Below are 16,619 nucleotides of genomic sequence, written 5' to 3' on the forward strand. Positions count from 1 at the left end.
TTAAAAAATAATGCTGATAACTATTGAACATAAATAATAACATAAAAAAGCAAGTGACTGTCTTTTCATCCTCAGAAAGGTGTATCTTACACAAAAAGAGAGAGAAAAAGTATACAATACAAATAAGTATATTTCAATTTAAAAGTGCACTTTAAATGAAAGTAGAAATGAAATACCAATGTGATAACATACTCACAAGTACCCCATTACAAGCTCACGAAAAAGACACAAATTTACAGTAACAAGACTAGTAACAACACTATTCTCACTTCCATACCATATCCATACAGTATTTTTGGTAGTATTATGTATACAGCTATTCTTAAAATATGCAAAGTACAACATTTACAAGAAAATAACCACACAAAAAAACTCCAATGTGTTTCAGATACACACCATAAGATGATATATATAATAGTTACATTATGTTATACTGGAATGTGAATGATGCAGAACCAACTGTGACAAGCACTTGTCATATAAGGTATTAAGTTTGTGTTGAATTGACATATTCACATATCCACATTCCCCTCCTTTTATACTCAAACTGAAAATGACATTTGAGACCTAACTCTTGAAGCTGCTGTCTGCAACTTTCTCCAAGACATGAAAAGTATGGTGACATGGAATATGTAACTGCCCTTATCAGTTATCTTTATAAGCTGTCTACCTGTGAAACCATCCCTAAGGCCTCCATGAGGCTTCAGGGACAGTGAAGTTTTGACTTCACTTCATTTTACTGTGAGGAAAGCCCACAAGAGTCACTCACAGGAAATCATTTATCATTCATACTTGAGATTTTTAGCATGCACATAATCACAGACAGAAAAACTTGCAATGTGGAATATATTGTATTTATTGCTCTTGTAAAAGTTGCGCACTAAGCATGTCTAAAATCTACTTAAAAGTAGAGTAACGGTTTCTTTCAGCTGTGGCATAAAAGTGGGTAATTATAGGATAAATGCTGAAACAGCAAAAGGCAAAACTGTAGCACATATAGAGAAGAGTCATAAAGTCTTTTACTTTATTGAGTGTGTGTGATCACAGGTGTGTTTTATTGCTAATAAATTCAACTTAATATTTGCATTTGAGGAAGATTGTGTTATTTCTTATTTTGTTAGTTTACTTTATTATCCTCCATTGAAGCTGGAGCCAACCAATGACGTGCCAGATTTATATGAACAGTTATGTTAGGATGCACTTGTCTTAAGATGCATATGACAAAGGTTTCCTGTTTGTATTCATTCTTAGCGGTGGCTAAAAACTATATTGGTGTTGTTCCTGAAGCCCTGTGATCAGTAAAGGGTTTTCAGGGCTGAATACTTCTATGTTCAACAAGATTGTCTTTAATAATTAAACCATTAACTGAAAATCAACTTGCTGTCAGTTGTGTATATTCAATTTCTTCTTCTATTCACAACAGAAAATGTCTTTCACTTTGCATTGACTCCCGGACCTGTGTAAACTGTAACATTGCTTGTAATTGTGAAAGGAGTTGTATCATGGACAATAACAGTACTGTCTAGCTGCTTATCTCTGTTTTACCGCTCCCTACTGATGTCGGCTGTGTGTAGATTGGAAACTAAAATACTTTATCTTTACAACATTTTCTGCAGTTCATATTTCTCAGTCAATGCATTTTATTGTCCATTTAACAGGAAGGCTTCGGTAACACGAGGGGAAGTCATGAACAGAACAGTTGAATTACTGTTTGTACGCACAAAGCACACACTCTGCCTGTCACATATCTATTAAAACTGCATGAAGTGCAGGTGGGCATACCAAAAAATGTCCAGATGAAAGAACCTTTCAACATTAAAGAAATTAGAATAACACCAGACTACATTTGATTAGTCTATACATTCCTTGGCACTTTATAAAGGCCTTCAACCACAGTTTAAGAAACAGACATTTTAGAATAGTCTGTTGTTTCACCTTCACATATGGAGCAGATCAAGGACGAGTACAAAAGAAAGGAAATGCCATTGTCACTACTGCTATTTAGGATGAAAAATAAACAACCTTTAGTTCTCAAACACCTAAACTCTGAGTGCTGATTTAATATTCTATAACATCTGTTGGTTTTTTCACTTGTTTTCTCTAGGCAGGTCCCTCAAAGGCACAAGCTGTGGTTTATCCCTCACCTTGTCTCCCTGCAAAAAAAAACAACAACAAAACAAAATGCAGATACTAAACAATAATACCGAGTTTCATAATCACCAAACATGAAGTTAGATCAGCAGTGAGACGGTTAGTAGTTGTGGGTAAAGCCTTCTAAGGATTGGATGTGATGCTACATACACTTATTTACTATATTTGCCATATTACATTCATAGCTTAAGTATGCTTCCAACTGGAAAAAAAGAAAAACACGTCCTTTAGTTTCGACTAACAATCAGTAGTAGGACTCTGATATCTCTAACCTAAAAGTTTTTGTTACGTAATCATCAAAGATAATAATTCATTTATTAATTTCTTTAGATAGATAGATAGATAGATAGATAGATAGATAGATAGATAGATAGTAAGTAATACAAATAATTCAAGATATAAGATATATATATATATATATATATATATATATTTTATTTTTATTTTTTTATTTTATTTTTTTAATATAGAGTGCCAGGTTATTTCTATTCATGCTCACATGTGTATCCCAGCATGCATTGTGCAGAAGGCGGGGAAAGATCCTGGACATTGTTCCAGTCTAAATACAAACACAGCCAGCCAACACATTCACATTTATACATGCAGGGTCATTATAAATGTGTTCCAAAGTTCTCTATTACTAATAATAAAGGGTTTCGAGTTTTAGTTACAAAATCGGTAAAATCTACATTTGATGGGGAAAACATACATATATGTGAACCAATAAGGTCACATATGGCAGCCCAAGATAAATAGATAATCTTGGTGCAATAAATAATAAAACAAGTGGGACCAATGTTATAAGTTTGTTAGTTTGATATAGTTCTTACTCTGCGCTCTGATGGGACCTCTACTTGCTTTTTGTTCAGATCCCACCATAACAAACCCTCTTTAATCTGATTCCTTTTTGTTGGCCCTGTGTGTAGAGAGAAACAACAGAATTTGTTCCTTTTTCCATGTAATGCAATACATCAGCACCCAAAGAATCACTACTGTCTAATACAGTATCATAAAACATTACAAGCTTTCATTGCACAGCAATTGTGTGGAATTGCCTCTAGTGTCTGTTGGCATATCTAAAATAATGACATCTCAGTGTAGTTTATTGTCTTGCATGAAAACTGAGTGATGTGTCATTGTGTGTCAGCAGTTTTCTTCTTACCTGTTGCATAGCTCACGATCAGCCCAACTAGCACAACAGAACTCGTCGCCATGGCACCAAAATAGAGGTAAGACATGGAGTAGAAGTTAAGGAGGCCCCTAGTTTTGGAAAAGACAGGGTTCATTAAAATATTTTCAGTTTTACTGCTGGAACATAAATCAAATTCAGGAAATGTCTTTATTTAATCTGACATTATCAGTAAAGTTCAGTCAAGTTATTCTGAGATGATTTTCACACTGCTAGGTAGTTATTCATTCATTTGTTTTAGTGTAAATAAATTGTGATTATGTAATCAGTGATTACTGATTTCCATCCTAACCAATGTAAACCACAAAGGGATAGAACACAAATCAGTGCACGCCTTGCTGAACTCACTGACCCCGCGTTATCGGGCCGAAGAGGGGTGGAGAAGGAGTGTTGGTCCTGGTTAGGGCTGCTGTTCAGGGTGATGTTGCTGCCTGCACACTGGCCTGCGTAGCTGGGCAGAACACCAATGGTCTTGTCACTGGGTGGGTAAAGAGTTGAACCAACAGCCAGCCACAGAGAAACACAGAAGCCCACTGATATTCCTGAGAACGCCCCCTGAAAGACAGAGAACAACTTTTAACAGAAGACATGAGACAATCTGAGGCAAATGGTGTAGGAGCCATTTGTGTGTATGTTTTGTTTTGACCACTGGAGGGAGTTTGGGTTTGTGTCACTGATTGCGGATGTGCACCAGGTATGTATATAGAGATCATTTTAGGTTAGTTTTGGGCAGTAGGTGAAGGGACCACACGATTTTTACTGTTAACCCATGTTTATCCACCGTTAGCCACAAGACAAGGATCGTTACCACCACAAAGTCTTAAAATGTAAGTATCAGTATTCATGTGCAACCTTTCAATAAACGTCAACAAAGAAACCTAAGCCACATCTCATTCTTGTTTGATGGAAAAAAAACGCATCAAGAAATCCGCTCCTCACCTATCCAGTGACTGAATTGGATAGTCATTACAAATGGGATCATAGATGACTTTGTGTGCCAATGGCTCAACAAACAATCCTAGCTCTGAATGACTGATTTACGGAAAAACTGTCTAGTTAACATAATAATAGAAAGCTGCCCAGAAAAAAGGTGTGTGCCTGTGTGTGTGTGGGAAGGGGGTGTGTTCTGGGGGCAAGAATTGTCTCAAGGAGGTGTTAAGTTAATGATTTTGTTCAGTTTTAGACAGTGACATAATCAGGAAATGATATTTCAAAATATAAATACAGATACAACAATGGATGTTATGAAGTCCAGAGCTCCCTTAATAGATAGAAGCACTGTTATGTTCAGAATAAGACAGCAGTGGTGTGGTAATAACAAACGTTACCATATTGTGACTGCATCACTATTATAAGCAAGTGGACCAGAGGAGAGTTATTATCTTGACAGCACACATTCTTACCTATAAAAAGGAACATTACAATCTTTTATTGCTAATTGTGGGTAATGTAGTTTACTGGCTTGATTTAAAACAGCACCCAGTGTCATCGTGTGTCAGCAGTTTTCACTTGTGTCTAAAGTCTTTTTTATCTTCTTGTCTGTTACAGACTCACTATCAGCCTAATTTGCACAACTTCAAACTTCAAAAGCTATTGTAGCTACATCACTATTGTCCAAGGTGGACTAGAAGGATGTGGCATAATTTTGATTTAATGCTGAAACTCTAAGAATATTTGGTGGTTTACAAGCAGCTTGTCTTGTTGAAAAAGGAAACCAAACCAAAGTTATTTTGTTCAAACAGACCACATCCCAGACTATTGGCTTTTACTCAAAGGTTTTCTAAGATTATTATTTTTTGGCCTTTTCAAGCTTTATTTCTGATAGAGACAGCTGAAGAGTGACAGGAATGCGGGGAGAGACAGACGGGGAATGACATGTGGGAAAGAGCCACAGGTCACAGGCTTCTGCAGTAAGGACTGAGCTTTCACACATGCGGCGGCTGCTCTAACAACTGAGCTAAACACTGTCCCATTTCACTCAAAGGTTTTAAAATATGTCCAGGTCTTACTTGAAAAAAAAAAGAATCAGCAAACAAACAACAGTGTATAACACAAGACAAATCAAGCCACTCACCACCCTGTTAGTTGCTGGAACAAACATCCCCAAAATGAATACACCCAGTAATGGACCGCTGACCACACCCATGACAGTGAATGAGCCCTGAATGGAAAAAACAAAGACAGTTCTGGAAAAAGAACCAAACACAACACTGAGCAGAATACAAACCAATCTTGCTCTATGCTGTGGTTCAGTCTGAGCCATTGTGCCTCTTGAGTTAATCTATTTCTTGCTTTACAAATTCTTGGTTTGCATTTTTTTTGCACAATACTGAGACAATATTTGCTAACATGGTATATCATTTTTATTTATCTATATTTTTTTTATGAATGGTAAGAATTTCACTTCATAAACCATTTGCAGGATGTTGCAAGGCCTCACATTGTAGATGGATGGATTAAAATCAGATTATATAGTAGTATTTAAGTATTTTACCTGAAGTACTCCCCAGTTCAGGAGGGAAGAGAGAGCAGCTACGGTGATACAACCAACTCCATACAGCAATGCTTTGATTAAAAAAAGAGAATTAATACAGAAATATTGACCTGTACCAATGTTTTTGATCCTTTCAATCCAAAATATCACAACAGGATGTGGTACCATCTGCTAGTGAGTTAATGTTAAATATGAAAGGTAAGAATCAGTAAGAATCAACCTACACAGTCCTTTGGAAACAAGGATCAATTTCTTTTGGGTCATGTGGCGCAGATGAGGTCGCAGCAGGTCCTCCATCGTTACTGCAGCCATTGCATTGATACTTGTGGAGGCCGTACTAAAAAAAAAAAAAACACATGTGGGCACCAGTTTAGCAGTTTATCATGTTTACTGTGACTATCACAGCCACTAAGGCAGGACGCTCAAATGTCTGTCATTAAAGGTCCAGTGTGTCCGATTTAGGGGGGATCTATTTGCAGAATATAGCAGAAATGGGATATAATATTCATAAGAATGTTTTCATTCATGTATATATAATGCAAAAGGTGGAACATGGTCTATTGACTAACAGTAAATTAAAAAGATAAACATTGACAGAACTTTGGTTTCTGTTCTTGCACGAATACAAAAATTCAAGCACTTTTAATGAACCTTATTTATTTACGTCTATGTTTATATTTTTTTTTTCAGGGCCAAAATTTTCACCTTAACACGAAAAGTAACTAATAACAAAATAATTATAATTATTCCATTATTGTGTATTTGGTCAGGAATTATGAGTAACAAATAAAATCAATAAAAAATATCTGACAACTGGAATACTGGCTAAGCACAAGTACCTCAAAATTATTCTTACATAGAATGTAAAAAAGTGAAAGTATTTAGTTACTTTTTTTTTTTTAAAGTTTGGAGTAAAGAAACAAAGATTGAATACCTCAAAGTGCCACTGTATGCACAGGCAAGGAAAAGACCTGGAAAGCCTGGGAGATTTTGGAATATTTCCAGCACGAAGTAAGGCATATACTTCATCACACGAGCAAGAGGGGGAAAATAATGGAAAATATGTTTAAAAAATATTATTTCCAGTTGTTCTTCATCAACAAAAACAAATTCATTGTTAATTTTTGAATTAAATCATTATTTTCTCAGTCTTTAGTCAGCAACCAATTTAAGATGACCTTACTTACATTAAAACACTGGTGTGATAAAAAGCTCAAGTAAAGATCTGAGGTGTTTAATTCATGCATATTTTAAAAACAACTTCAAATGATGAATGGAGTATTAGGCAAAGATAATCTTGGAGGTAAAACTGTTTTTTCAATTTGTTTGTAGCCTTCACTGGAACACATGGCAATGGATTAACAATCCCGAGACCTCCAATAGAAAGCCAGACATAAAACATTTAAATTTAGAGTTCTGTACCAGCACTACATAAAACGAGTAATGGCACCAGGATTCAATACCCAGTATCATTTAAACCTGACACAGTATCATGATATAGTCATGCATCAATATCACTATGTATTCTGGAGTGTCTTGAGTACCAGATCAGGAGCAGAAATCTTCCCAGACATCAGTGGATCACAGTTGTTATAATAAGCAAACATGACGATTCCGCATGTTGCTGCACTGCCTACAATCAGGCACAGACCCACTTGGTTCACAAACAGCGCCCTGTAATCAAAAGCAAACATCATTAGAGCGCCCCAGGGTTCATGTTGCCAGAGCCACTACGCTCTGAGCTTCACAACAGCTCTTCAGAAACTTGTGAGATATGTCATGGATCCTATATCCATTTTTATACTGTCTAATAGTCATATGCAGGAAAACACCTGATACAGTAGATCTTCAAGTCTTAGAAAGTTATATGAATAACAAACAGGTCTTCACTCACCACTGGCCGTCTCTTTCTGATCTGCAGGAGATGTAGCGCTGGACTTGAGCTTGGTTTACTCCATACATGGACAACCACACCAATGTACCTCCAACAGAAAGGCTCCAGAAGCTATAGCGCTTCCGTGGGTCAGCATCAAAACTGGAGGAAAACATTGTCGGACTGTGATGCAATATTTTAGATGTATGCTAGAAGAAAAGATGCTTATTTGGAATGATTTCTACTATGAACTTGCTATGTAAGATGTTTTTCTCCTCTCCAGTAGTCATCTTAATTATCATAGTCATCATATTTTCATGTTTGTCTACCTTGTGGTATCCTTAGATGAGCAGTACAATCTAATTACGTTGAATGATTAAAGATCAACAATGGCCCACACACTGGACCTTTAACTGTAAATTTAGTTCTTTTCTTTTGTCCTGAATGAAAAGAAATTTAACAAATACCTGTATTATTTTTAACCCACTATCAGCCAGTAATTATTATAAATTGATGCATTATTTAAAGGTACTTGATCACATTATTTGAAATTATCCAGATATTTATGTTTTAAAATAAAAAGAAAAAATGTGTTTTTACTCATTAAAATTAATGCGTGATCCATTTTGGGCAATCTCCAGTACCAGTGCAGGACCACCAACCAGAACTGTGCCTTGGATGAAAATGGCCACAAACCCCGACAACATGACAACAATCTGGAACACATCAGTCCAGATCACAGCTTTCATGCCACCCTGTTAAAAACAGATCATGGAAGAGACAACATCTGAGACATTTAGAAAAAAGTATACATGTATATATACATGTATAGCTACTGTACCTATTCATTGCTTATTCTATTCCTCTAGTTTCAATGCCTACATAGAAGTCTTATGTGTTATGGGGAATTCATATTTCATATCATATTTGGAATTATATATTATTAATCTCTGGCGCTGTGGAGGGAATAATGCCATTGCAATAACAACTGAAATGTGGTTCTTCCAAGTGAAACTTACAGTTTAATAAAGTTACTATAATAAAAATATTCCATTTCGAAATTTATCTTGCAGTCTCAAACAATATGCAATATGATTTTGCTGCCAATACCAATCAAAATTATTTAAACAATCCCTATATTAACAGACTGTGACTTAATTTGATTATGTTGCTGTGCATTGGTTTGGGAAAGATGGGCATGGGGTCTCAGCAAGCTACAGGGATCGGACTGTATGTGTTGCATCCTACTAGTATGCTTTTCTGGATGCACATTTAGGTCTGAACAGAAACCAGTCCTGTCTGTTAAAGAGTGTCTATCCTAGGCGCTACAATAGTTTGATTGAATAGAAAATATATGTCCTTACCAGTGTGGTGTACAGGGTGCAAATGATCCCAGTAGAAAACAGAGACACCCAAATGTTGAGTCCAGTAGCTGACATAAAAAAGAAATTCTTACAGAGTTAATGTTCCATCCATGTTAGCATGGAATATCCCTTTAATTTAACACCTTATGTTTGGACTGTCAACAGCGTTCACTGCATTAAGCCCTCACTTGGTAACAAAGAAGAAAGAAACAAAGCTTTGTTCGCCCTGCAGCAGTTCCTTAAGAAACTACTTTCAGCTCTGAGGTCTTGTACGATACTATTTAAACTGTCGCTATTCAGGCTCAAATGTCTGATGAAGAACAAATGAGGCTAAGCTCTACATTGGTGCTAGACTGCATTGTTCAGTCTTTGTGAAATGTATCTTGTACTGTTGGACATGTCTGCATTTGGGTTAACTTCCATGAACTAAAATGTAACAGGTCTAGGGCAGGAGGGGTGTGAGGGTTCTTTTGCATGCAGAAACATCTTCACATCAAAATGACTTTTGATAATTGTATTATTATCACTCCTGAGCAGCACATGTAAGTTACAGCAACAAATTAATACACTATAACTTTAACCTCAAAAACACAAAACCATAAAATCAAAAAAGTTTAATGTGCAACCAACAAGTTTATTGTATTTATTGAATATTAGTCTGGTTATTTATTAAATAGTCTCATTTTGAATATCTTTATGGAACATTCCTCCAACCCCAGTGCAATAGGTTTCACTGGGGTTCACTGCCATGTTAATATCATTGTTTAAATACTTCTGTAGGCCATTTCCTTTCACGCATCCTGTTTTCAGTAATAGTGAGTTAATAATAAGTTTAGTTAATTATTGTTTCACCTTGGCCTAAACTATGGACAGGAAAGGTTTTACATAAAGAATATTATACAATGAACACGTAGTTGATACGCAAATATATTCCTCTGTGTCCAAGTAATTTCCCAGATTTTGGGTGTAAAAGTCCAGGAAATCTCTGAATAGAAATATACTTGGTGGTGTATTTGGCAGTGATAAAGTTGTGTATGCAGATAAAGTCATGTATTGTTTGCCTACAGACAAAGGGACATCAAGTGATCTCTCCTACCTTGGTTGAGGATCAAGGCAGGTGCATAGATAACAATCCCTGTGTAAAGCAGCTGAAAGAAAAGTAAACAGCAGTGACAATCACTGGGTTCAAGAAGAAGAGATCAGGTTTGGCTTGGGCAAATATTAATAAGAAATTAAAGTCAAAGAATTGTCTTGAGTCTGAGCCAATGTTAATAATACAACTTTCTCTTCACCGACGCAGAGTATCAGAAATCACAGTGATATTTGTCTTACCGTCGCAACAAGAAACTGGATACTCCCCAGCAGCTGCATCCCTCTGCCAAATCTCATCTTCAGATACTGTGACAGGCAGACAGCTGGAGTTATAACACAGTAGTATCTCGGCATGCATCACTCATCCTTCCTCACCTCTTGCATTCATCGTGTTTAATGACCCACAGGTGCATTTCAACACTGTGTCAGAAAAACCCTGAGCATAGTTCTACATTATGTTTGGTTAGAAATACTTACTCTTGCTCTTACTTTAGGTAGGTTTAAAATAAAACAAATAAAAATGTTCTTGTTCATCTGATACTTCTTTAAGAATATATTATTTTTAAACAAGACCAAATTGAAGTCTTTGGATATTTGCAAACACGTTACATGAAACTGAAATATATATATTTAACTTAGATAATAACAGGGAGACTATTATGACCTGATTGGTGCTTGTGATGCCCAGTCGAAAGAAAACTGGCAGGAAGAGGTAAGCTGTCAGCAGGGAATTGATGCTCTGTCCGAGGCACATGTAGAGGAATTTAAAGCCGTGGCGAAAAGCCTCAGAAGGAACACCTAGAACCTGAACTGCTGACATAAAACTGGCACAGAGCGACATCCCAACAGGCACTGCTGGCATACTTCGACCCCCAGTGAAGAAGTCATCAGCACTGGCCCCACTCGGGTTCTTCTTCAGGGCCTGGAAGAGTCCAATACTCATAGAGACCAACAGCATGCCAGCAAAGACTGCGTAGTCAGCCACGACAAAGCCTGATGTGGCTGGTTCACTGACAGACTGCTCTTCCATTATTTTGCTTTGATGCTGTCTGCCTTGTAGTTTGGTGGATCTGTCGGATTGAAGCAGAGTCGATAAGCAACAAGTCAGACTCAAGTTACAAATTTGATGGATTTAGACCTTGGCATTTGTATTTACCACCAGTCAAATTAGAGGGACTGTTTTCACCCAAAAGAGAGCAGGGGCAAGACACAGGGGCAAACTATCTGGGTAGTTGATGACCCCTGAACCCCCCCCCAAAAAAGCCTATAAGCCCCACCACACTCACTAACATATACAGTACATATATTCACAGATAACTGAGTTATCTTCAGTATATGTTATCATGAAAGCTCCAGAAATGTTTGAATTCTGAGCTGATTTCCTACTGTTTTCACAGTCGCATACCAGTTTACAGTTACTTTATGTTCACGCTGTTATGTATCCGGGCATGCTGCATATCTTTATTGTTTTCAGGGAAACCTGCTCAATAGGATTATCAATTAATATTCTATTGAATTCTGAAAGAGTTACTTCTAAAATATTACATAGATATAAACAGTATAATTGTGTGTTCCTCTTGTGATGACTGATGACAGTATGTGCAAAAAAAAAAACCCTTGCTTAGGTGAAAATTCTGCCACAAATCTATATTGCTAGATCTAGGTTGCTATGTATGCACATTTACAAGAAATCATGTCACTTCCTAGCGTATACCTACATATAGACTTCATGATAAAAACAAAACCCACTCATAAAAAAAGATTCCTTCACAGAGCTACTAGTGGTCAAACACTCCACAGGGTACTGTTAAAGGAGTTTCTTGTAATCAAACACAGTTGTGCTTACAGAAACATGTTGCATTTACAAAAAAAAGTCAAATTAATATATAAAGAGTTATTATAGCAGTTTAATGGAATGAAGGTACAGGATGTTAGCAATGCATCTCTTGCAACTCATGGAGCAGCAAACTGGTGTGAGTAGCAGACAAAAAGCATCTGACTCTAACACTGCAGGTCAACACTGTCTCTACCAACAAATAAAGAAAACAATGCAATCGGCACCTCCGATCTTTCCCGTGCAATTCTTGATTTATTCATTCCTTTTGACTTTGATGATTTATTTCATTATTCTTTAAATTGTAATATATTTAAACATACATACACTGAAGCAAGTTGGATTTTAATCCTCAATATATGTGCTCCAAGTGTAAAAAGCCCAATAATTGGGGACAAAAAGTTCTAAATATACTTCTTTCACAATATCCTTTCATTTATTAAGTAAAGTGAGATTTAGGTGGTGCATTAATGTGAATAATGTGAGTAACGTCAATGATCATTATAAATGTGTCAATTGATGATTAGGGTTTGGGAACTGCAGCCAAAATATTGTTATAATGTTACACATCACGTTTTACACTTTTAAGAGTGAAGTTTACCCTGCATAACACAAATCTACATTTTTTTTTCTTATCAGAAAGTTTGATTAGAATGTAAAAAAAATAAATAAATAAAAAAGACTCACCACCGGTACTGGTGCTGCTGCAGTTGCTTCCACACAGAGGAAGAGTAATGTGCAGACAACTCCTCCATACCCTACACGGTGTGTGTGTGTGCGCGCGTGCACGAGGCACATTGCGAAAGTCCCCTCAGGTGCCTACCTGAGAAAGCCAGTCAGGTGAGGGGGCGTTCAGCTGGACGTTTACAGTGCGTGAAAAATCAAAAGGATGGTTAAGTGGGTCTTGAGGAATGCAGTGACCTGCCGGGGAATTAGCAGCTTACTTTCAGCAGCACATTAAGTGGCCTTGCACATGCGCGTAATCTCCATGGGGAGGTCAGCCCCCCTCCCTCCTCTCCCTAATGTTCACATGATGGAAATTAGACCTCCCCAAAAACATGCTATAATGTTTAAACTCAGTCCCCTATGTTTAATTATCCACCTGTCGCAAAAAAAAGAGAGAGTGGACTGCAGGTTCAACGTGAGCACCAACACACTGTGTTAATCACATAACAATGTTATTGTCACCAGGTCACATCAAGTTCATTATTTGTTATTATCTGTAAAACGTTTGTAGAAGTTGTCCAGCAGCCAACCTCAATATCTCCAGCTGCTGTCCTGAGGTCTCTCTGTCTCTCTTCGGCTTACTTTATTCAATCAAACTCACACTGGTGATCCTGGATAATAACCGGTAACATGAAGCTGCTTATCACCTTCCTCTGTTAACACTGAGGTTTACAGCTTGTTAACTATTACAAGACACATAATCAGAACCATGAAGGAAGTACTGAGATGAGATCAAACGCTCAGGTGATTCCAGAAACAATTTAAAGTGATGAACACGGTGAAATATAAAGAAAATAATCCCATAACTTGAACATAAGAAGTTTTATAAATGATTTCTGAACATTAAAAGTAAAAGTAAGGCACAAAACTTACTTTAGAGAGAATTAAGGAAAACCTAGAATTAGGTCTGTTCATTTACATTAACTGCTTCCACTGATATGCAGATGACACACAAATCTACAGTATATCTCAGCTTCACTAAATGACTAGAAAGTCAGAAAGTGATCTAGGTTAATTATTTGTTGATCTGTTGGTAAAGCCTTGGGGTTCCATTATGGGGATCGCGCCCCTTTTTTCTTACATACAGATGAGTGAAGCCAACATCTCTGTGTTGTTTCCTTCAGTGTATGTACCATACACATTTCTTCCAGCCAGGAAAGACAAAACCCCCTGTAACACTGTGAAAATCTTGCTGTGTCATGGTCCACGCCCAACATAGCATGACAGAATCAGCAGCAGAAGCAGTTAAACTAAGCTAAAGTAAACCATAAAAGTAAAGTACACTCTATAAAAAAGTCTATTTATATAAAAAGGTATAGTATACAAGTATATTTTATGAAATAAAGGTGAAAGATCATACAATACACAATGTTCAGTTTGTAAACCATTTAGTTTATTGGCTAATTAAATCAAAGATATGAGTTCATCCAATAGGGCTTTCATTGTTATGTTGTATTTTAGATTTAAATTTGATTTAAAATTTGATTTTGTTGGCCTGAATGCCTCTATGAGGACACGTGTACTGTTATGGCTGCACACAGATCAACTGCAAAACATGGGAGGAATAGTGATTATGTGTTAAACCTTAAAATCGAAGTTTTGTAAAGGTTTGTAAAAGACGGAAAATAACACAATATGATTTATATTGAACTGCAACAGAATGTGAGAACATTATTAATCATGAAACAAATACAGGAACACAGAAACACCAAATCTCTGAATCTCAGTCGGTCACATTCCCTCATGACAGTGATAGAAGATTAACAGATGCATTTTCCTGGTATGGAAAGGGTCACGGAGATCTTGGACACCTGAAGGGTATTTTTTCATTTGCATTTTTCCTTTCGAAAAATGACCTATATTTTTGCAAAATAACAAAAAATCATTTAAAATGGACTGTGCAAGTTATTTAATAATAATAAATTCTGTTTGATATTATGTTGGTTCTATTGACATATTGACCTGCAGGAGGTGCTAAAGAGATGTTGTGTGTTCAAGGTTTAACAGTTAAGGCAGCACCAATATCAGTGTGCCTGGTAATTTTATGGTTATTTGCTCATTATGCACAAAATTTTGTTGTCTCAGATGTGCTACATGAAAGATAAGGGAATGATTTATAATGTGATGACTGGTTTAATGGACTGACAGACACACTGACCAACAATGCATAGTGATAAGCAATGCATTTATTCAAAGCTAATGGGCCTTAGAATTTAAACATGAGCTATGTTTTTAATCTCTTTAAACTTTTAAATTCCACTAAGTTTTTAGCCACACCAACAGCATGGCTCTATGAATGGTAGTGTAAATAAATCCTACTGACTTTGGAGATCCTCTCACCACTCCTCTTGCACCTCCATACAGTTAAGTGAAATGTCTCAATAACTATTGGATGGATTACCATCAAATGTGTTAAGATGTCATACTCTGCATGAATCCTAATTTCTTTGGTGATCCCTTATTTTTTCATTTTGCACCGTCGCCAGGTCAAATTGTTGTTGTTGTTGAATAATTTGGTCAGAGATAATTGGGAATGTTCATGTTCACAATCTAACATGCTAAAACTAAAATTTTCAAGGTAAGAAAAAACAGTCAGCTACTTATCTCAAGTTACTCCTGCATTATTGTCAACTCCTCCACTGTCCAGCAGTGCATCTTACAATCACACAATCATATATATTTTTAAATTTGATATCCTGTTTCCATGTAGTGGTATCACTCTTATCAATGATCTAAATCTGCCGGAAGATGAGTCATTCGCTGGATTGAAGCTGAACATTCACTTCCTGAATACCACTGAGCATATATGATCAGAGAAGTTGGTTAGACAGAAGACAACTTTGTAGAGATGCTTGGTATAATGTGTAATACTCAAAAGAAAGAATGTTTCATGTGTGTATCACCTTAAATATATATATGGACATATGAATATCATTAAGAGGAACAATGGATAAAGATGAAAATGAAAGGAACATGTAATGATTAAATTGTTTGCAGTTCAGATCAGGTGGTTTTCTAACAGCTCTAACAGGAAACTGCAGAAACCCTCATGGCTGAAACCACATTTGTCAGCTGGTTCTCTTTTCCTGTAATGTCAGATGATTTTCTGTGTGTGAGTGTTTCTTAGTAGAACTGCTTTAATTAAAGGAAAACATTGATATATTATGAATCTGCTTGTTCCCTTTTTTGTATTAATATTGCTTATGTCTCTCCGAATTTAATTAGCTTTTTCTGACGTTTTTTCCCTACTGGCTTTCCCCCCAAAAATTCTCTCTTTCACAATTAGTTGCAACCCTGTTTGACGGACAAGCCAAGATTTTATTCTTCAGTTCAAAGTTTGCTATGCACATTTCATGGCTATCTGCAAATAAGAGTATGCAATAAAGAAATACACAATGATGAATGAGTTATTATTTTGTGTATACACACATTAAAAGGGTTCAACCTCTGGACAAACTGAAAAAGAAGAAAAAGAAGGCACATAGTTTCACTCCTAATTAGAATATGTACACCTTTACAAATTTTCTCCCACATCTTGCATTCTTGGCCTCTCCAAATATTCCTTCTAACTAGCTCAAACTTTACATTGGACAGTGGATATGTAGAGTGTTGGAGCTCATGCCTCTTGAAGTAATATTTGAAGAACTTTTTTAGTTTCATAAAATCTGGGGTCCATTTACAACCTATTTAGGACCTGATTGTCTGCAAACACTAATAGCACAAGACGAGTTGCTTGGTTCGCATACATCGTATCTGTGCATTCCTGATTTGTTGTACTGTATTGTGGATTGCAATTTCATTTGCTAAGATCTGTGAAAAAAAAAAATCAACACACAATTGTAGATACTAGATTTTCATTTAATCAAAAGAAATATGCAAACAGTGACAGAAAAACC

General features: G+C 36.4%; 1 protein-coding gene across 3 annotated transcripts; it reads right to left on the minus strand.

Annotated features, from left to right (window-relative positions):
* Positions 1-1,769: 1,769 nt before the first annotated feature.
* Positions 1,770-12,963, minus strand: slc5a5 (solute carrier family 5 member 5). Of its 3 annotated transcripts, none has more exons than XM_027290650.1 (17): positions 12,685-12,963; positions 10,828-11,233; positions 10,404-10,469; positions 10,168-10,219; positions 9,072-9,139; positions 8,308-8,462; positions 7,729-7,869; positions 7,379-7,508; positions 6,769-6,857; positions 6,059-6,171; positions 5,835-5,905; positions 5,415-5,501; positions 3,693-3,895; positions 3,314-3,411; positions 2,982-3,067; positions 2,651-2,710; positions 1,770-2,153 (listed from the first exon to the last, which is right to left on the minus strand). In XM_027290650.1, exons 2-17 carry the CDS (start codon positions 11,191-11,193, stop codon positions 2,088-2,090), a joined length of 1,851 nt encoding a protein of 616 aa, XP_027146451.1. In that variant the 5' UTR covers positions 11,194-11,233; positions 12,685-12,963; the 3' UTR covers positions 1,770-2,087. The 3 variants fall into 3 exon arrangements, with proteins under 3 accessions (XP_027146451.1, XP_019116732.2, XP_019116733.1); XM_019261187.2 differs by having other exon boundaries at positions 2,627-2,710; XM_019261188.2 differs by lacking the exon at positions 2,651-2,710.
* Between the last annotated feature and the right edge of the window lie 3,656 nt (positions 12,964-16,619).

The sequence above is a fragment of the Larimichthys crocea genome, chromosome XVII (genome assembly GCF_000972845.2).
Source record: "Larimichthys crocea isolate SSNF chromosome XVII, L_crocea_2.0, whole genome shotgun sequence".
NCBI lineage: Eukaryota > Metazoa > Chordata > Actinopteri > Sciaenidae > Larimichthys > Larimichthys crocea.

What these genes read in the sequence shown, in the direction of transcription:
- slc5a5 (XM_019261187.2), bottom strand. Translation starts at nt 11,193, where the DNA reads ATGGAAGAGCAGTCTGTCAGTGAACCAGCCACATCAGGCTTTGTCGTG. An exon ending in CTTCGGCCCGATAACGCGGG is followed by an intron (nt 3,412 to 3,692) that starts GTCAGTGAGTTC and finishes TTCCAAAACTAG; the next exon opens with GGGCCTCCTTAACTTCTACT. An exon ending in GATCGTGAGCTATGCAACAG is followed by an intron (nt 3,068 to 3,313) that starts GTAAGAAGAAAA and finishes CTCTACACACAG; the next exon opens with GGCCAACAAAAAGGAATCAG.